The sequence below is a fragment of the Paroedura picta genome, chromosome 16, assembly GCF_049243985.1.
Source record: "Paroedura picta isolate Pp20150507F chromosome 16, Ppicta_v3.0, whole genome shotgun sequence".
Taxonomy (NCBI): Eukaryota; Metazoa; Chordata; class Lepidosauria; order Squamata; family Gekkonidae; genus Paroedura; species Paroedura picta.
In genome coordinates, this window is record NC_135384.1 from 31,018,481 (window position 1) to 31,038,955 (window position 20,475).

General features: G+C 44.7%; 1 protein-coding gene and 1 long non-coding RNA gene across 8 annotated transcripts; one reads left to right on the plus strand and one right to left on the minus strand.

The window, feature by feature from the left end:
• Nucleotides 1-1,244: 1,244 nt before the first annotated feature.
• DCAF7 (DDB1 and CUL4 associated factor 7) lies at nucleotides 1,245-12,772 on the minus strand. Its single transcript, XM_077315557.1, has 7 exons — nucleotides 12,484-12,772; nucleotides 10,306-10,464; nucleotides 9,125-9,236; nucleotides 8,262-8,380; nucleotides 7,915-8,124; nucleotides 5,680-5,797; nucleotides 1,245-3,505 (listed from the first exon to the last, which is right to left on the minus strand). Exons 1-7 carry the CDS (start codon nucleotides 12,619-12,621, stop codon nucleotides 3,333-3,335), a joined length of 1,029 nt encoding a protein of 342 aa, XP_077171672.1. The 5' UTR covers nucleotides 12,622-12,772; the 3' UTR covers nucleotides 1,245-3,332.
• Nucleotides 12,773-12,777: 5 nt separating this feature from the next.
• On the plus strand, nucleotides 12,778-19,660 carry LOC143826682 (uncharacterized). Of its 7 annotated transcripts, none has more exons than XR_013227095.1 (6): nucleotides 12,778-14,575; nucleotides 14,835-14,908; nucleotides 15,255-15,328; nucleotides 16,569-16,997; nucleotides 17,293-17,357; nucleotides 18,005-19,660. It is a non-coding gene; the product is annotated as an uncharacterized LOC143826682 (long non-coding RNA). The 7 variants fall into 7 exon arrangements; XR_013227093.1 differs by having other exon boundaries at nucleotides 16,569-16,636; nucleotides 16,749-17,357; XR_013227096.1 differs by having other exon boundaries at nucleotides 16,569-16,636; nucleotides 16,886-17,357.
• The last annotated feature ends 815 nt before the right edge of the window (nucleotides 19,661-20,475 follow it).

Sequence of the window (20,475 nt, forward strand, 5' to 3'; positions counted from 1 at the left end):
CAAAATCACAAGATGTCATAGTCCCATTGTATACAGCACTGGTCAGACCACACCTGGAGTACTGTGTGCAGTTCTGGAGGCCTCACTTCAAGGACGTAGATAAAAATGAAAGTGTACAGCGATGAAGATGATCTGGGGCCAAGGGACCAAGCCCTATGAAGATAGGTTGAGGGACTTGGGAATGTTCAGCCTGGAGAAAAGGAGGTTGAGAGGGAACATGATAGCCCTCTTTATGTATTTGAAAGGTTGTCACTTAGAGGAGGGCAGGATGCTGTTTCCATTGGCTGCAGAGGAAAGGACGTGCAGTTTACAAGTACAACGATATAGGCTAGATATCAGGAAAAAAATATCTGTCAGAGTAGTTCAGCAGTGGAATAGGCTGCCTAAGGAGGTGGTGAGCTCCCCCTCACTGGCAGTCTTCAAGCATAGGTTGGATACACACTTTTCTTGGATGCTTTAGGCTGATGTTGCGTTGAGCAGGGGGTTGGACTAGATTACCTGTTTGGCCCCTTCCAACTCTATGATTCTAACAGGTGGTAGGTACCTTTGCCCCTTGAATGGAACTTATAAGATCACTTGGAATGGGAACTCATGTTCTTCTGTCTAATGGCTGCAGTCTGCCCCTGAGGGATCTGCAGGTCAGATTTCAACCATTGCCTAAGGCCACCTGAGAAGTACAGTGTGATGATTCTCCTCTTCATAGGTAGGGCCCATCCATTGCTATTTAGCAGTTGTCATCACTTGTATGAATCCTTTTTATTAATTTATTAAGAGGAATGGGAAGGCGACTGTAAGCCACTTTGAGCCTCCTTCAGGTAGGGAAAAACGGCATATAAGAACCAACTCTTCTTCTTCTTCTAATATTGTACAATAATATTACTGTTGCATGAGCCTCTTGTGGCGCAGAGTGGTAAGGCAGCGATATGCTGTCTGGAGCTGTCTGCCCATGAGGTTGGGAGTTCGATCCCAGCAGCCGGCTCAAGGTTGACTCAGCCTTCCATCCTTCCGAGGTCGGTAAAATGAGTACCCAGCTTGCTGGGGGGTAAGCGGTAATGACTGGGGAAGGCACTGGCAAACCACCCCGTATTGAGTCTGCCATGAAAACGCTAGAGGGCGTCACCCCAAGGGTCAGACATGACTCGGTGCTTGCACAGGGGATACCTTTACCTTTATTACTGTTGCAAGTTGCTTTGAGCCTGCACTGTAACACATTTTTCTAATATAAGTGACATTTCACCAAGTCATTTGATTTTTAAAAATTTAATATTGCCACATTTTTTAATAATTCGCAATAGGAAGAAATTTTAAATGTTCCACTTAATTAAAAATAAGGCAGAATATACAGGCATTTAACAAGCTATGGTCTACAGCAGATCAATATTCTTGCATTTGACTTCAAGCCTTTTAAAAACATTAATTTTTAATACAGAATTTCAATACAGTTCTAGGAATCAGATCTTCAAAACTGAGAAAACCAATTATAATATTTCCATACAACTAAAAAGGAATACTGCAACAAGTTAACCACTCTTTGCCACATAAAGGTAATATTAAAGCTAGTGCAGCAATAATTTTATCAAATACTATTGGCTAAGGAAATATCCTACATGGACTTGGAAAAGAAACAGAAGATCACTATTGCTTATTGGAAAAGGGCAAGGTGCTGGAATCTTATATAATCATGCAACTAGGTTCACATCTTTAGAAAGTCACCACAACAGGGAAAGTACAGAACAAACATTATATACATTAGTATTGGCTTACAGAAAAGTTTCAGCCCAGATCAACTCATGTGATGTATACCACGTGTAATAGTTTCTTGCACATACAATGGCTCTCAACTCCTTCCCCAAGTACATCCTTGTGTCTCTAAGCATCACAAACAAACCTATCCGAATAAACAGGTGAGTACATTTATATTGAGTCTAGTCCCTTCTCTTGCTCTTGGTCAAACTAGAAATACTACATGTGCCTGTTGGAGGTAGGGAGGGGATGGAGACAGCTCTCATCTCCCCCCCCCCCCCCCAGCTTTAACTTGAGGATAGAGAAGCCAGTATGGGAAACAGGTTTCGTTCTAAATGTGTGCTAATAGGGTCCTTGCCCTCTCTCCCTTTCTGAGGGCTTCAGAAGGCCACACAAGCAACCATTCTGAGAAAGGGATGAAAAGAAACAAATATTTATATGTTAAGAAAGGCCAGAATTTGATATTGATGCCTTGACATTTCTTGAAACACCACTCCGAAATTCCTGTAGGTGAGAAGCTGGTGTATTTTACAGTAAACTATACAAGCTGGTCATGTTACAAAGTTTCTAAGAGCACAATGTTGTGCTATTTTAACAGTGTGAACATGTCACTGAAGCACATACTATACTATTTTAGGAAAAGATTTTTGCATTATGCTGAATATTTCTCATGACTACGTAACAGTCCTGGGAAGAAAGTTGCTTCTGGAAAGTTAAAGGCAATACCTCTTAACCCAATCCTTGGTGTTCTGGTATTGTTGAAATTGTTATACTTTTAGTAATGACTTAAAAAAAAAACTAGGAAGAAGGAATAGGAGCCACACACATGCACACCAGCAGTCTAGAGGCTGGAACTATCCACACTAGTAGACATTGCTGTTTACTGAGGATTCTAAATGGAGGGAGAGGAGAGCAAAACATAGATTGGATATTGGACAACCAGCTTCAAGCTTTACTTTAGGAAGACAAACACCCCACCCCAGTACAGGACTGCTAGTAAGGTGAGAAACAAAAGTTACTGGTAGAGGCAGGGGTGGAGAGTTCAATGATGCAGAGCCCTTTGAGCTTCTGAAAGAGAAACTTTCTGCAATAGCACTTGCACCATCCACAAGTCTTTGCATATAATAGAACAACTTTATTCATAACCTTTAAGTGGAAAGGCTACATTTCCAACACTCATCAAAGTGATGGGGAGATAGATGGAGAAGAAAAAAAAGTTGAATTCTTACAGAAGGTTACCTAGGTATCCCACCACTAGAATGAACAGTTACCAGAAATCCGCAACAGTAAAACATTTCTGTTAGGATGGTAATTGCTCCATGAACGCACTGCTTACCTAATAGTGATCATATACATGTGACTTTAGTAGCAAGAAAAATTAAAAAAACCAAAGGGCCAAGAGGCTCAGCGCAGCCTTCGGTTTTCATTTCACACAAGGGGAGAGTGCTAACAACATCCAGTGACTTCAGTTGTCGAATTGATGACAGCCACTGGAACCATATGGATGAAATCCAGCTGAGCTTTAGGGGGGGAAAGGGGGAGAAAATAGTCCTGCTTCTTTTTATAATTTCTTAATGGCCTAGCAGTTTTTACACTCTCAAGATTTCAAGACAGTTATTGTAACAAATTGCTATCCAGTCTGGTTGGGTTGATGCCCACTGTACATTGTTGATTTCTCCTTCTGCTGTATAAGCCAATATTGGGTCCTCAATGGCACGAGGCATTTGCTGGATATCCCAGATGAGAGCTTGATGGTCATCCGCTGCACAAGTTGAAAAAGGGGAAGAGTGAGAGGTTAAACCCAGCCCTTTTGGCAGACAAAATTCAGAAGTAGGTAGGAAAAAGCAGTATTTGAAGAATGAGAATAAACTTGCACCCACTTTTTTTTCTTGCCAATTTATGCTAGATAACATTTATTATTATTTAACAATAATAATTATTATTAGGCTTGTGGCGGGTAACAGCATATAGACCCCCCCAATAAAAAACCCTAATACCGAAAACCATGCTAATACATAAACACATCAACCAACCCAACACGGCGACATTACCCAAGGAGGAGACCAGAGATAGCCTGAAAGGACTGCAGAAGAGGAGGACCCGATCTCACCAGGTGGCGCTGGCCTCAGCCATAAAGCCTGGTGGAAGAGCTCTGTTTTGCAGGCCCTGCGGAAAGCTGGTAAATCCCGCAGGGCCCACAGCTCTTCCAGGAGCTCATTCCACCAGGTAGGGGCCAGGGCTGAAAAGGCCCTGGCCCTGGTTGAGGCCAGACGCGCCTCCTGGGGGCTAGGAACTACCAACAAGTTAGTCCCCGCGGAGCGTAAGGCCCTGCAGGGGCCATCAAATGTATGCTAACAGCATCAGTGAATTCCAATACTGAACAGCAGGATCAAATGACTGAAAGATGCAATCCCAAGGTGTGGTGTCATCAGGGCAGGACTGTCAGATTGGATTCTGAGAATCCTTGATTCAAATCCCACCCCTTGCATGAAGCTCCATGGGTGAAACAGGGCTGGCCACACACACTTCATGAGGCAGTGATGAAAGGAAACTGGAGATAGAAGAGGGTTTTTTCAGTACTTTCCAGCACTTACCAGTTTTTCCAGTGGTTAACAGAAAAATTATCCATCTGGAAGAAGTAAATGTTTTTAAAAATAAGGGTTTTCTTACTGTAAAAGCATAGATCATAGGCATTTTTCCAGTGGGAAAAATGAAATGGCCCTTAAGACTTTTACATGCAGTACAATTTAAATGTTACCCTCCCTCCAAAAAAAAAAACTTATTCTAAAAGTGAAGATATGTTGTAGGTGGTCTTTTTCTTAGTGCTCCCCTGAATTTCCCAGTTTTATCCCTTGGAAAAATTGATAACATCTTCAGAAAAAGTTTTTTCCTCTGGGCCTTTACATCTCTATCACAGTTACTTTTCAGGAATATTTGTATCAGCATGAATTGTCACTTTTAGTTTCTGAAATTTACAGTTAAAAGTATTTCACATCACTCACTAACTGGAGAAAGAGTAAGTTTAAGACGTTTCATATCCTTGAAAACTTATTTCCCTAAATAATGGTCTTCAAGACAAAGAGACAATATGCTGCTTAGCATAATAACCCTCAATGAGAATTTGGGCTAGACTCAGTGTTTTTCTATATAGATGAACTGGTGAGCAGCTGAAGACAACACATTCTAGAAGTACATGCTTGATTGTTAAGGCAGCTGTTGAGGAGATGCAATTGGCCATAAATGCAGTACTGGCTATAAGACCCATATTGGGTTTCTTGGGGGTGGATCTACAGAATACTATTGTTAAAAGGCAGTTGATAACATTCCCTCTCAAAATTCTGAAGGGCCTGCAAGACAGCACTCTTGCACCAGGCCTTTGGTTGAGGCCAAGGTTACACTTTTACTACCTGAAAGGGCCCCTTACCTAAATCCCTGTTCAGGCTTTGCCCGAATTATTTCCCTGCCATTAAAGCCAGGCCAATTATCTTAACCTCACCGGTGTCAACATCCAGCCTCTGAGACAGGGTGATTGTAGTATTTTAGTTGAATGTTAAGATTATAAAGCTTTTATTGGAAATTATTATGCTGTAAGCTGACCTGAGAGCTTTCTGGATGGGGTGGCCTAGAATAAGGAAATAAATAAAATGAATAACACTTAGGAAGTGGGTCCTGAATTGCAGAAATAAATCTTTCTGCTCACTAAACAGCAGACCTGCCAGTGGTAAAGAGAAGTAAGATAAACTAGAACTAAAGTAATATTAAGTCAACTTCAGTAAGAAAGGGACCACATCTCTTCTATGCACATTACCTAGTTGAATTGGAACTGTAATACTAGGCAGAAGCAAATCACAAAATACTCTTAAGTAACTACTTGACACCACTGTGCCACGACATGCCCAACTGAAACGAGTGATGATAGGAAATGTCCATGATCACCTGCTGTACAGATATGGCAAGATGAGTGGGGTGCCCAAGCAATGCCATTCACACATGCTCTGTGGTTGTTCAGCCTGGCAACAGGAGTACAAGGGACTCTGACATCTAGAATCACCACCTTGGAAATAGAAAAAAAAATGAACACCAGAAAACACATGTGAATCCCTTAAAGCAGCATTCCACACTGCAGCCTGGTCTTGTGAAGAACACACACCATTCCATCTAGCTGATCACCATGTTGTATATATATCTACTATAACAACAAACATGAGCAAAATTGAGCAGTACCTTTTGACCAGCTTTTATACTCTATATTTTGCTACTTCAATCATCTTACAATCATTTTACAGCCTCAAATCACAATCCCTTCCTCTCAGTCACTTTGTGAGGTAGGTGGGGTTGACAGAGTTCAGAGAGAGCTGCGAACAGGAATAAACTGACTGGAAGTAAGCAGTGGGATCCCACAAAAATTGGGATGAATATTATTTATAAATGATTTGGAATTGGGCTGATAAGATTTTAATCCAGGAGGATCTCTCCTAATTGGGTTAGTGGGCAACAAAGTGGCAACTGTTGTGAAGCGTGATGGGCACTGGAGCAGACCATCCTAACTTCAAATAGATTCAGAAGGGCCTGGGACCAAAATGAAGACATCTTGGGGTGCTGCTGGAAAGCTTGATGAAAATTTTGGCTCGGCGTATGGCAGCAAAGAAAACGGAAAACTGCATGCAGGGGATAATAAATAAATAATTGGGAAATCATAACTAAGAATAAAGCAGCCTTTGTGCTGCGCAATGGTGCCCTCCACATCAGAATACAGCAGGGAAAAGAACCAAAGAGGGTGACTCTGATCATTTAGGAGTTGGAGCACCTGCCCTATCAGGAAAGGCTGAAAATTCTGGAACTTTTCAGATTCAGTTTATTAGTCAGTCATTGGCCATTTTCAACAAATTGATTGTTCAGTACAAAAATTAGTTAAATATATCAAATTGATAAAATAGCAGGAAGTTTAAAAGTTGTTGATTGAATTCCTACATGGTAATAAAAAGTTACAGACAAAAAGGAACAATAATGATTACGGTTTTATCCTAATTGCACAATTTGGACCTGATTTTTCTAGCGGCAAGAGCAAACAGTACAACTCTGTTGGTAACGTAGGCATCAATATCAGACAATAAAAAGATCATATACTCAGATTTTGAGAGGCCTGAGGTGGTAGGGAGTATTCTTTTAATAAACTTGCCTCTTAGTTCATTATAGAGGGGGCAGTCCATTACATAGTGTGTGAGGTCCTCAATCACTCCCCTTTCACATTTACGGATGCATTCAGATAGGGGGAGATGGGAGAACCGACCACTATGCACTGCTATGGGATAAGGATTGGAGCGTTAAATGAGTAAATGCTATCCTGAGTGTTAAGGATGGCAAATTCTCCAGATATGAGGATCTGCAGTAGAATTTTTCAGTTTAGAAACAAAGATTACTAAGGGAGGTGGTGTATTATTTATACAATTATGCACGGGATGGAAGAAATGGATAGAATGAGCTTTTCTTACTACTGTTATAATACAGCTCGGTGAGCATTAGGTGCAGCATAAAGGCCGTACTTCTTTACCCATCTCTCAGGTACACGGCAGAATTCACTTTCAGTGGACATAATGACATCCTGTTCATAGGCTTTCACCATAATGGATGGGCCCCTGTGAAACTGAAGAGTTTGTTTTTATACCCCACTTTTCTCTACACAAAGGAATCTCAAAGAAGCTTCCCTTCCTCTCCCCACAACAGCCACTGCGTGAGGCAGTTGGGGCTGAGAGAACTGTGATGAGCCCAAGGTCACCCAGCAGACTTCATGTGGAGGAGGAGGAGGAAATCAAACCCAACGCTAAAGGTTACAGGTTGCTACTCTTAGCCACTCTACCATGTTGGGCATCAGAATGCTAGAGTTGATGGGCCCCTGCAGGGCTCTTACGTGTCTATGGGATGATCAAGAGCAGAGTCATTAATCCAGCATGCCAGGGTGTGTGGGGGTGGGGGGCAGGGGGTTGTCATCATTTGTTCCATAGCATGTGTGTGGTAGCTCTCAGTGGCCTAGTCCTGCCTACTATGACCTACTTAACATTAATGAGAAATGGGTCTATGTGCTGCTGCACACAGGCCAGACAGCTGTAAGGAATCCCTGAAACCTTCTCCAGACTTAAGAAGCACTCAATGCCTCAAAGAACATGGCCTCACCTCCATGCCATCCATTGCCATTGTAGCAAGGTAATTGGGGTCCTGTTTATTCCAGCAAAGGCGGAGCAATGGGTGATGCTGAGGATCCTCGTAGATAATGGTGCTGTGTTCCAGATGCCGCAAGTCGAACATCCTTACGGAGCCATCAGCCCCCACAGAAGCAAACATGTCTCTCCCGCCTCCTGCACGGCTGAACGCAATATCATATACCTGTTCAGATACGAAGAACAGAAAATAAAAGACAGGCAAATTCATATCGGAAAATGTAACAGAACACTGACTCATCACATTTCATGGAATAAAGCAAGCTCAAGACAACCTAATGGAGACAAAACATGCAACCTCACCTCTTTATCATGTGCAATCAGCTGGGTCTTGACATGGCCTGACACCAAATTCACTCTCCCCAAGACCTGGCCAGTCTCCAAACCCCAAATCGTACAGGTTGTGTCAATACTTGAGGTGCCTGGAGCAGATTGGGGGGGGGGGGGAACACACCCATTATATGCCTATAAAACCACTGAATTTGTCCAATACACAGATGATATATTATGGCATACCTTTAATGCCTGACTCATTAAAAATCAGAGTCACCGAGTTTGTAAATTTTAAGAATAAACTACTGATAGTATTGTGGCAGGTGACCCAACTTCAGCCAACATGGCAAGGCAGGACTGGGGGCAGGAGGGATGCAGTCAGTCTGGCCTCAGCCAGAAGACAGCGTTGAAGTCCAGAAGGTGTGGAGGCAGCAAGCAAGCCTCGGTGACAGAACCATGGCTCTCTGGGGCCCAGTGGTTTAAGGCAGGGTGTGGCTAGGGACAGTAAGGAGCACAGAAGAGGAAAGCCACGTTTGAATCTGGACTATATCTGTTTTTTATGAAACCCGGAGATGTAGAAAGAGAATGATAGCCATTAAATGAAGGGACAAACTAATACAAAAGCTTGTACTTTGAACAATGTATTCACCTACAAAGTCTAACAACTGAACCATTAAGTGTTCTAGCTTGTAAAGATTGCATTTTGGTGGCTTGGAAGAACTGCAACTAACCTTTCCTACATCATCAATCCTTGCAGCAAAATGAGCGTTCTGCAACTAAGCGCTCAACCAGGCATTATTATAGAGTTTTAAAAAAACTAACTCTGCTACATTCAGAGAAGTGACATTTGTTGTTTTGGCCATCTCTCCTCCTGTGTAATGTCTCAGTCTTACCCAGCAGATAAGGATCCACTTCATTCCAATCAAAAGATGTCAGCGGTGCACAGAAGTCAGAATTCTTGTTGTTGTTCAGCAAACACTCTAGTCTGGTCTCTGTTTCACCTACCTACAACAAGAAGTATAAGTATGATGTTAACCATTATAGCTAATCTATTTGCCCATTTAAAAACATGAATACACCTAAGAGGTCCATCACTTAGGGGGAAGGCAAGTCTACATCCTGCTCTCTTCAGCTGCATTTAAAATATTTTTATCCTGCCCTTCCCAAAAGGCTAATAAGATTATAAAAATTCTACTCAAGAGTCATTTAAACTCTGCTTAACACAAGTTTAAACTCACCAGTGGCAAATCCTTTGAAGCATCCAAGACAGAAGAATGCATTTGTCTGACCAGAGACTTAATAGCGTAACATGTAATCTTAATTAAAAGCTCTAAGAAATGACCAGATTTTAAAGGCCTTTAAGATCAGACTTCTTTGCTGCTACATTTAAAAAGCTGCATGTTTCTGTGCAGACCGGAACCAATGCAAATGCACAAGGGCACTGCATGATGTTAAGGGCTTCCACTTCTTTTGGTTTAAGGCACCCAAGGTCAAATTGATGGTGGTGACTTTTACTCTCAAAGGGAATCTGCCTTTTACTCTGAACTGTGCTCAGCTGCCACTCCATTATTAGTTAGCATTCATTCATTCTTCATTCATTCATTCACCACCCTCCCTGAAGGCTCAGAGCAGTTTACATATAAATGAAACTATACATGAAACCATATAATAACATTCATATTATTAATTGATAAACCGGGTGACAGTATAACATAACAGTATAACATTATAACAAACAGTGGTAACTCGAACAGGTCCAGGAGTCTTAGTGGGTTTCTGGGGTGAGGGGGGGGGGCAGGGGCCCTGCAGATGTTTGTTGGTTGGTTGGCCTGGCCTCAGCCAGATGCCTGGTGGAAGGCCCTTTTGCAGGCCCTGCGGAACTGTTTTACTTCTGTCAGGGCCCTGATCTCCTCTGGGAGCTCGTTCCACCAGGCGAGAGCCAGGACAGAGAACGGCCCTGGTCGAGGCCAGGCAAACTTCTTTTGGGCCAGGGACCATTAGCCGGTTGGTGGCGGCAGACCGTAAAGTATACAGGAACTAAGCAAAACAAATACTTTCCCAGAAGCCAACTTACCCTCCACACACGCAGGTAGTCCCCACTGGTTGCCAAAAGATCCGGATAAACCCCCTTAGTGTCTGGGATCCACATAAGCTTGGTAGTAGGATATGGGTGATCAAAAGTGTTCCTACAAATGAACTCTGAGCTTTCCTCATCTAGCCCTACAAGTTGGACCTATAAGAAAAAGATATTATTTTCATTCACAATGCTGTCCAAACATCCCTTTTCAATCCTAGGGGCTGCCAACCCACTACTTTCTGTACAATATTCAGGAAATATAACATGGACACACTTTTGTGAATTCTTACAAGTGACATGGATAGCTGGATACCTGACACTTCTCCCTTTCTCATGAGGTGGGACAGGATAAGTCAATTCTGGCCTCCAGACAATGCAACCCCCTGAAGCACCTACTCATTTAATGTTATTTATTCATATATTTCTTTGGACTTCTATGCAGCCACTCTGAGAATCACTGGCTCATAGCTCACACAACAAAAAATCCAGACATTAAAACCATCATATGTTAGCCCAACGGCATCATCACACAGAAATGTATTGTATAATGTCAATGTAACTTGCAGTTAATTTAGCAAGAATAGGCCCCTCAGTACAGCTAGAAAATCAGGGTTAGGTCCGGAAAGAAGAAAAGCTATTTTTATACCCCACTTTTCACTGCCCAAAGCAGTCTCAAAGCAGCATACAATAGCTTTCCCTTCCTCTCCCCACAACAGATTCCCTGTGAGGTAAGTGGAGCTGAGACAGCTCTGACATAATCTTTATAATAATATAACAACTTTATTTTATAGCCTGCCCTTCCCTAGCTGGTTCAGGACAAGTAACATATTTTAAAAACAGGCAATATAGAATTACATTAATAAAAAAAAATTATTCTAAATTTAGATTTAGGTTTTTAAATTGACTTAAAAAGTGCTTCCTCTTCATTAATTGCTGAAGGGGTTGGGCAGTGTTGGAGGGATTTTATTGGGTGGATGGGCTCTTAAGCAGGGAGGCCAGCATCTGTTTGGTATTATTTCCTGGCCTCAACTACAGGTGTAGCAACTGCTGGTGTATCAACAGCTGTAGACAAATCCAGGAGGAGCATCTTTATCTACATTCAAGTGATGCCACCGGTAAAATATCTCTGTCCCGTACTCCAGCCCGAAACCTGCTCTTAAACCATTTGGCCTAGAAAAGGTAGAAAGAAACTGGACGATAATTAGCAACACTGTTTTTGTGTAAGGATATTCTGTTGTTGTTTTTTAAACAGACAGATAACCAATTGGTTGAGTACTCAATGGAAAGTGCCCTGGGTTACTGACTGATTTTTGAGACTTATCAGGGGCTCATTTATGTAGTTCTTACATGATTTTAGCAGCCAGGATGGGCAAAGGTCCAGTAAGTATACAGATGGTGGATTTCACAGATCCCAGGGTCCTGTCAATATCCATCACAATAACTGGATCAAAATGGTCCATAAGAAGACCAGATGATGTATTAAGTAACAGGACTCTACGGAAGAAAAGTAAAGGGGGCAGAGTAAGATCTGTGCTTATCAACAGTGCAAAATGAGGCACTTTAAGGCTACCAGACAGCTGAGAAGTAGGATTACCAATAAGTCAGACTTGATTTGTGGATCATTGCACAACATGCAAAAACATTTGATTAAATGTAGGAGGACAAAATGCCAGACCAGGAGCACCTTACAGACTAACCAAGTTTCATTCAAGATGAAAGCTTTGGTGTGTAGGCACCAACTCTGTTGATCTTCAAGGAGTCACAGGACTCAAATTTTGTTCTGTTGCTTCAAAGCAATGCGGCCAGCCAGGCACCCGAATGCGATGCAGGCCATTTCATGCCACTTTGGGCCCTCGTGCCAGTGCCAAGGCAGTTCGCCTGGTCCAAGGGGCCATCTTCGTCCTTCCCGTGCCAGGACATGTCTGTCCCTCCCAGGAACCCTCCAGGCCCAGAGGCCACCCTTCCCCCCCCCCCCCCGGATTGCTGCTTCCCTTCCTCCCGGGCGTGGGGGCCGCGGGGGGAGGGCCCAGCCCAGCCCAGCCCGGGGCACCCCCGAGGGGGCCGGCCACTCTGCGGGGGGAGGGGGAGAAAGAGGCGCCGCGGGGGGCGGGGCCGGCTCTCGGCAGGTCGCTCCTCCGCGCGCCCCCGGCTCCTCTGCGCAGGCGCGCCGCCCACCTTGTTGTTGTACTCTTCGACGAAGCTGCCGAGGGCCAGCCTGAAGCGCTTGTCGGGCCGCACGCTCCAGTTCATGGCGTAGACCGTCCAGGGCGCCTCGTACTTGTAGATCTCCTTGCGCTTCCCGTGCAGCGACATGGCGGCGAGGGCGATCGCGGCGGCCGCCGGCGCCGCCGCCTCCTCCCGGTCCGCGTCCCCGCCGCGCCCGCTCGCTCGCTCGGCCTTTCCGCCGCCGCCACCACCGTCGCCCTCGGCCTGGAAAAACGACTCCGGCCGCCCACCGACTCCTTCGAACCGCGGCCTGTCATTGGCTGGCCCCGCCGTCCTTCCACCGCCTCCCTGCTTTCCCATTGGTCCGCTAGTTCTCTCGGGCGAGCCTTCGTTCCTTCGCCCATTGGCGGCACGGCTTGTCACTCTGATTCGACTCCCGCCGCTCCGAGAAGTTGCCCCCGTGTGGGGAATAGGGGCTCTGTCTCCCCTCACGAATAGCCTCGTCGTAAATCTCCCGCCAAATGCCTCCCCGAATGCAGTGAGTGAAGCTGTGTCCTCCCCCATTTTCTCTCAACCTTTGAGGGAAGGCCCCTATCTGTCCTTGATGGATAATAAGTGGTTCACCACCAGTGTGGGGAATAGCGGCTCTGTATCCCCTCACGAATAGCCTCGTCGTAAATCTCCCGCCAAATGCCTCCCCGAATGCAGTGAGTGAAGCTGTGTTTTTAGGTGTCCTGTTGGGATATATAGTCCTCCCTCCATTTTCTCTCAGAGTGAAGCTCCTTCTCCCTCTCCCTTCTATTGCTCTTTTAGAATAGATTGCTGCCCATTTGGGGAGTATGGGCCCTCATTTCCTCTCAGAGTCACTCACTGTGAAGCCAGTCTCCCTATTGGGGAACAGATTGCTGCCCATTTCGTGTATATGGGTACCAATTTTATCTCCTACTTATCCTGTGAGTGCATCTCTGAGTGAACTCTCCACTCTAAACTTCATGTTTGGGTTTATTCCTTCCAACACATATCTCTAGTTACCCTATGGGGTATATTCTACCTGTCCTCCTATTTTCTTCTGCAAACAAATATTGAGTGAAACCTGTTCCCTAGTTTCCTTGTTGAGGCTCAGCCCCCCATCTTTTTGTTGATGAAGCCTCAGAATAAATCTCATCCCTAGAAGCCAGGGAGAGGTGGCACCATAGAATTGCCCATTTCCGCTTTTTGAAGGGATTTGTGATTGAGGGTATGATCAAGCCACTTTCTTGCTCAGATAGTCCAGAATGCGGAAGGAGACATAAAAAGGCCTAGAGAGTGAAGGAAGGAAAAAATGCTAATTCCTGTGCAGGTATCTGGTGGGTCTTGCAACCAGGGAGAGGTCGCAACATAGAAGTCCCCCCCATCCCACTATTGAAGGGATGTGTGAATGAGTGTATGATCAAGGCTTTTTCTCCCTCAGTTATTCCGGCCTGTGGCAGGAGAGAGAAGAAGGTCCAGATGATATGGCCTCAAGGTACTTTCTCCCTCAGTTCTTTCAGCAGGAGAGAGAAGGAGGCTGTGAGCTTGATGGAAGGAAAACTGCTAATTCCTGGGCAGAGAAGCCAGGGAAAGGTGGCGGCTAAGAATTTCCCCTTTTCCCTTATTCAACTGAGTTGTTACCCAGGATAAAGCTCTTTTCTCTCAGTGTGTCTCACCTGCAGCATGAAAGAGAACGCCCAGAGCTTAATGGAGGGGAAACTGCCAGTTCCTTTGCAGGAATCTAATCGGCCTCGCAACCTGGGTGAGGTTGTACCATATAATTCCTCCTTTCCCTCTTTTGAAGGGATTTTTGAATGAGATTATGATCAAGGCTCTATCTCCCTCAGTTAATATGGCTTGCGGCAGGAGAGAGAAGAAGATCCAGAGCTTGAAGGGAAACTGCTGGTTCTTGTGCAGGTATTTGGTGGGCTTAGCAGCAAGAGCCAGGCTGCACCTCAGATTTTCCCTTTCCCTTGTTTAGATTTGAGTTGTACCTGAGAGAATGATGAAGGCTGTTCCCTCCCCATCAGTTTGGACTGAAGCAAGACAATATTTCCCCAAGCTACACTGAAACAAAACAGCTAATACCTTTGTAGGTATTTGGTGAGTTTATCCAGCCATGGAGAGGGTGCACATTTGAATGTTCCCTTTTCAACTGACCTGTGACTGAGGGTACAATTTTGTGTTGAAGCACAAGAGATAATAACGCACAGCGCCTCTCTGAGGATAAACTATAATTTCCATTGTAGGTCTCTTGTGGGATTAGCAGCCAGGGAGAAGTGACATCTTATAATTACCCCTTTTGAAGGAATTTCTGACTGACAGTTTGATCAAGTTTCTTTTTCTTTCAGTCAGTCTGACATGCAGCAGGAGCGATGAGAAGGCCCAGAGACTGAAGGAAGGAAAACTGCTAATTCCTTTGCAGGTATCTGGTGGGCCTTGCAGCCAGAGACAGGTTGCATGATAAAATCCCCCCTTTTCTCCTTTAGAAGGGATGTGTTACTAAGGTTGTTGTTGTTGTTAGGTGCGAAGTCGTGTCCGACCCATGGCGACCCCATGGACAATGATCCTCCAGGCCTTCCTGTCCTTTACCATTACCCGGAGTCCATTTAAGTTTGCACCTACTGCTTCAGTGACTCCATCCAGCCACCTCATTCTCTGTCGTCCCCTTCTTCTTTTGCCCTCGATCGCTCCCAGCGTTAGGTTCTTCTCCAGGGAGTCCTTCCTTCTCACGAGGTGGCCAAAGGTTACTGAAGCTCTTTCTCCCACAGTTACTCTGGCTTGCGGCAGGAGAGACAAGAAGATCCAGAGCTTGAAGGAAGGGAAACTGCTGATTCTTGTGCAGGTATTTGGTGGGCTTAGCAGCAAGAGCCAGGCTGCACCTCAGATTTTCCCTTTACCTTGTTTAGATTTGAGTTGTACCTGAGAGAATGATGAAGGCTGTTCCCTCCCCATCAGTTTGGACTGAAGCAAGATAATATTTCCCCAAGCTGTGCAGGAATCTGGTGGCTTTAGCAGCCAGGGAAAGGTGGCCCCTTAGAATGTTCCTTTTTCACCATTTCAGATGAGTTGTGATTGAGGGCATGATGAAGTCTTCTTCCCTCTTAGTCAGTCAACAGCCTTGCAACAGAAATATTAGAATGCCTAGACCTTCTCTGAGGAATAACTGCTAATTCCTTTGCGCGTATCTGGTGGGTGCAGCCGCCAGGGAGAGGTGGCACCTTAGAATTTCCCCTTTTCAAGGATCACTTCTGCACATGGGACAAAATCAGGTGATGTCTCCTACTTGCAATTGTGTGATAATAAATTCAGCCATTTCTCCCCTCCATACTCTACTGCAGCGTCTCGCCTTTCCCCCTTCTCACTGGCGGTGAAAAAGGCACTAATGAGAGCAACGCGCTCTTCCAGTCACTGCTCCTCAGTCTGTCAATCAATGGAGGCAACCAATCAGAGGTTTATGTGCCTTCAAAGTTCCCCCAAGCACAATTTTTTAAAAACTGAAACCTATGCATGGCAATGAATATGCATTGCCATGCAAGACAAAGTACACACAAAATAATACAGAAGGGCAAGGGAGGCAGATTCCCATTCCTGCAGTAGTTCAACCACTAGCTTTATCTCCAGTTGTCCTAAGTAACGACTGCTGCTGTGAGCATCTCACTGCCCAAGCTGTCAAGCCCCCGTCCCTTCAGATTTTCCATTTTCCTCCTTTTCCTTTAAGTTGTGCCTGCAGAAGGATGAAGGCTCTTCCCTCCCCATCAGTCTGGTCTGGAGTTGTGATTGAGGGTATGATGAAGGCTCTTTCTGTTCAGTGTGTATCGCATCCAGCATGAAAGACAGAGGGAAAACTATTAATTCTTGTACACATATCTGGTCGGCCTTGCAGCCAGTCAAGGCTCTTTCTCCCTCAGTTAGTCCGGCTTGGGCAGAAGAGAGAAGAAGGTCCTGAGCTTGAAGGAAGGAAAACTGATAATTCCTTTAAAGACTTACGGAGGGAAAACTGCTAATTCCCTTCCAGGTATCCGGTGATCCTTGCAGCCAGGGAGAGGTTGCAACATAGAATTCCCCCTCTTTTTCTTCCTCAGTCCGGCTTGTGGCAGGAGAGAGAAGAAGGTCAAGCTTGAAGGAAGGAGAACTGCTAAATTCTGTGCAGGTATATATAGCAGGCTTAATAGCCAGGGAGAGGGGGCCCCTTATAATTTCCCCCTTTCCCCTTTTCAACTGAGTACTCACTTGAGGGTATTATGAAGAATTTTCCCCCTCAGTCTGTCTCTCCTGTAGCAAAGAGAAGAAGGCCCTGAGCTTCTCCGAAGAAAAACTGCTAATTCCTTTGAAGGTAACTGGTGGACTTTGCAGCCAGGAAGAGGTTGTACCATAAAATTCCTCTTTCCCACTTTTGAAGGGAATGTGTGAATGAGGGCATGATCAAGGCTCCCTCATTTAGTCTGGCTTGCGGCAGGAGAAAGAAGAAGGCCAACATCTTGATGGAGGGAAAACTGCTAATTCTTATGCAGGTATCTGGTGTGCTTAGTATGATGTGACCAGATTTTAACATTGTTAAAGCAGGACACCATTGACCAGGGGGGTTCTTAATTTAAAAAATGGTCTATATGGAGCAACAAAAAGTTTCATAGAATGCATGGAAAGCAAAAATAGTATTGTCATATATATTTTTAAATTTCAGCATAAGTACAATTTGCCAGGTGCCCCCAGATATCCCTCCAAAAGTGGGTCAATCTGGTCACCTTAGCTTAGTAGCAAGAGAGAGGTTGCACCTCAGACTTTCCATTTTCCTCCTTTTTCTTTAAGTTGTGCCTGCGTAAAGATGAACCCTCTTTCCTCCCCCATCAGTCTGTACTGGAGCCTGAAGGGAGGTTGGTATACAAATGTAATGAATGAATGAATGAATGAATGAATGAATGAATGAATACATACATACATACATACATACATACATACATACATACATAAAGGTAAAGGTAAAGGTATCCCCTGTGCAAGCACCGAGTCATGTCTGACCCTTGGGGTGACGCCCTCTAGCGTTTTCATGGCAGACTCAATACGGGGTGGTTTGCCAGTGCCTTCCCCAGTCATGACCGTTTACCCCCCAGCAAGCTGGGTACTCATTTTACCGACCTCGGAAGGATGGAAGGCTGAGTCAACCTTGAGCCGGCTGCTGGGATTGAACTCCCAACCTTATGGGCAAAGCTTTCAGACGGCTGCCTTACCACTCTGCGCCACAAGAGGCTCCTACATACATACATACATACATACAATTCTTTTGGAGGTATCTGGTAGGCCTTGCAGCCAGAGATAGGTTGCACAATTGAATTCCCCCTTCTCCCTTTTGAAGGGATGTGTGACTGTGGGTATGATCAGGGATCTTTCTCCCTCAGTTCAGCTTGTGGCAAGAGAGAGAAGAAGATCCTGAAGGAAAACTGATAATTCCCCTGTACGTATCTGGTGGGCTTAGCGGAAGAGAGAGGCCGCATCTCAGATTTTCCATTTACCTAATTTTCAGCTGAGTTGTGCCTGTGGTATGATGAAGGCTGTTTCCTCCACGTACGTCTGGCCTGAAGCAAGAGCGATAAAGAGGCCCGGAGCTTCTCTGAAGAAAAACTATTAATTACTTTTCAGGTATCTGGTAGGTTTATCAACCAGGGAGAAGCTGGACCTTTGAATTTCCCCTTTCCCCCTATTCAGTTGAGTTGTGACTGAAGGTATGATGAAGGCTTTTTGTTCTCAGTGTACCTCACCTACAATATCAAAGAGGTGTCCTGGAACGTTACGCAGTGAAAACTGCTAATTCCCTTCCAGGTATCTGGTGGGCCTTGCAGCATAGAATTCCCTCCTGTTCCACTTTTGAAGGGATGTGTGAATGAATGTACGATCAAGGCCTTTTCTCCCTCGGTTATTCCGGCTTGTGGCAGGAGAGAGAAGAGTCCCCTATTTTAAGTGTTAAATGACTATTCCCTTAAAAAGGCCTTTCTCCTTGCGCACCTAAACATCTTCCCTTCAAACCTATCAAGAGGACGCTTCCTTCCAATCCCTCGAAATGAGAGAAGCTGTCTGCACGGGTGCAATGTACCAGATTCCCTTAGCCAACTGCCCCAAATTTCAGATGTTCCATCATTATCTGGGGGGGTTTATGGGAAAACTGAAGTAACTATGCATCGATGAGAAACATCTAGTGAAGATGTTGCTGAGTGTAAAAGAGCCTTCTCAGATAATGGACGTAAAAATCCTGTCAATTATCTTGAGAACTAATCTATCTCTGCTGCAGATATACAACATAAGGCCTTATTACAGTTGTCCATATGTCTATGCCCGGAATTTGTTTCTGTTTTAAATTTTGTTTTGTATATCAAATCTTATGCCAATAAAGGAATCTGAATATGAGAAGAAAGTCCAGAGCTTGAAGGAAGGAAAAGTGCTATGTCCTGTGCAGGTATCTGGTGGCGTTAGCAGCAAGAGACAGGCTGCACCCCAGATGTTCCCATTACCTCATTTTGATTTGAGTTGTGCCTTAGAGAATGGTGAAGGCTGTTCCCTCCCCATCAGTCTGGACTGTACCAGGACAGATGATATGGCTCCAAGTTACTTTCTCCCTCAGTTAGTCCATCTTTCAGCAGGAGAGAGAAGGAGGCCCTGAGCTTGATGGAAGGAAAGCTGTTAATTCCTGTGCAGGTATCTCCTGGACAGAGAAGCCAGGAAGAGGTGGCGCCTCAGAATTTCCCCTTTTCCCCAACCCTAACCCTGCTAATGAACTACTTGAACTGCTAATTCCTTTTCAGGTATCTGGTGGGGTTATCCTCCAGGGAGACATTGCACCTTTGAATTCCCCTAAATTCAATTGAGCTGTGACGGCACAATGAAAGCTCATCCACCTCTCACTCAGTTGGCGGTGAAGCATGAGAGATAAAAAGGTCCAGAGCCTCTCTGAGAAAAAACTGTCATTTCTATTATTGGTTTCTTGTGAGATTAATAGCCAGGGAACGGCAAAACACTAGAATTTCCCATTTACCCCTTTGAAGGAATATCTGACTGACAGCTTTATCTAGCCTTTTTTTTTCTTTCAAACAGTCTGACAGGCAGCAGGAGACAGGAGAAGTCCAAGAGACTGATGGAAGGACGAGTTTGGGTGGGTAGTCTTATTTATTGTAATGGGGGTATGTGTACTGGTCACAATGGGGTTCAGGTGCACATGGGAGGCTGGGTGGGTAGTCTTACTGAATCTTTTTGGGAAGGGGGTCTGTGTACTGGATTGTAACAGAGAGAGCCCCTTTCCACCTCCCATTTGGTACCCTCTGAAAGGGGGAGTCCAATCCCACTTACTGGGTAGGCACTAGGAGGAACCCTTCCCCCCCAAAAAGAAACAAACAAACAAACAACCAGAATCCCTGGCCAGTCTGGCCCAGAAGACAACTGCTCCCAACCCCAAAGTGATGATTAGCATTTCTCTTGGCATGCAAGAAAGGTCCACAAAAGCCAAGCACCAACATAATCTCTTCTGCCTACCTACTTACAATCTTAGCCTAGTAGATATTCTATTGTTAAACTTGGTCACCAAACAGGTTAGGTGGTCAAATCACTGAGAGCATTGGTTTTGTTAGTTGAAAATTGCCATCTCTCTGCACATCTGTTTTTAGCCCCCTCCTGAAGATGAGTCCAGTTCTGTTAGGAAGTAGACCTGAGTACAGGCAAAGGGAAAAAATAAAGAAAAATATAGGCAACTTATTCAGAGGCTTTGGGGTTCTGCCTGATGCAATCCTTCCTCGCCCCTCTGGTTGTAGGGATGGGGGGGTTCTGCCATGTTCGTGATTTTTATGTCCTTTAATGGGGGTTTTATATCGGACACTGTAACCTGCCGCAGGCCGGCTTTGGAAGTAGCAGTAAATAAATAAATAAATAAATAATCCCTATCCTAAGTTAGCATTCTTATGACAATGGAGACAGTATAGTCCGCAATGTGCAACAGGAAGAGACCTTAGT

Excerpts from the sequence above, each read along its gene's own strand:
- DCAF7 (XM_077315557.1), bottom strand. The coding sequence starts at position 12,621 with ATGTCGCTGCACGGGAAGCGCAAGGAGATCTACAAGTACGAGGCGCCC. Across the intron at positions 8,381-9,124 it reads AGTGGATCCTTATCTGCTGG|GCACCTCAAGTATTGACACA; the intron begins GTAAGACTGAGA and ends AATCTGCTCCAG. Across the intron at positions 8,125-8,261 it reads TGATTGCACATGATAAAGAG|GTATATGATATTGCGTTCAG; the intron begins GTGAGGTTGCAT and ends GTATCTGAACAG.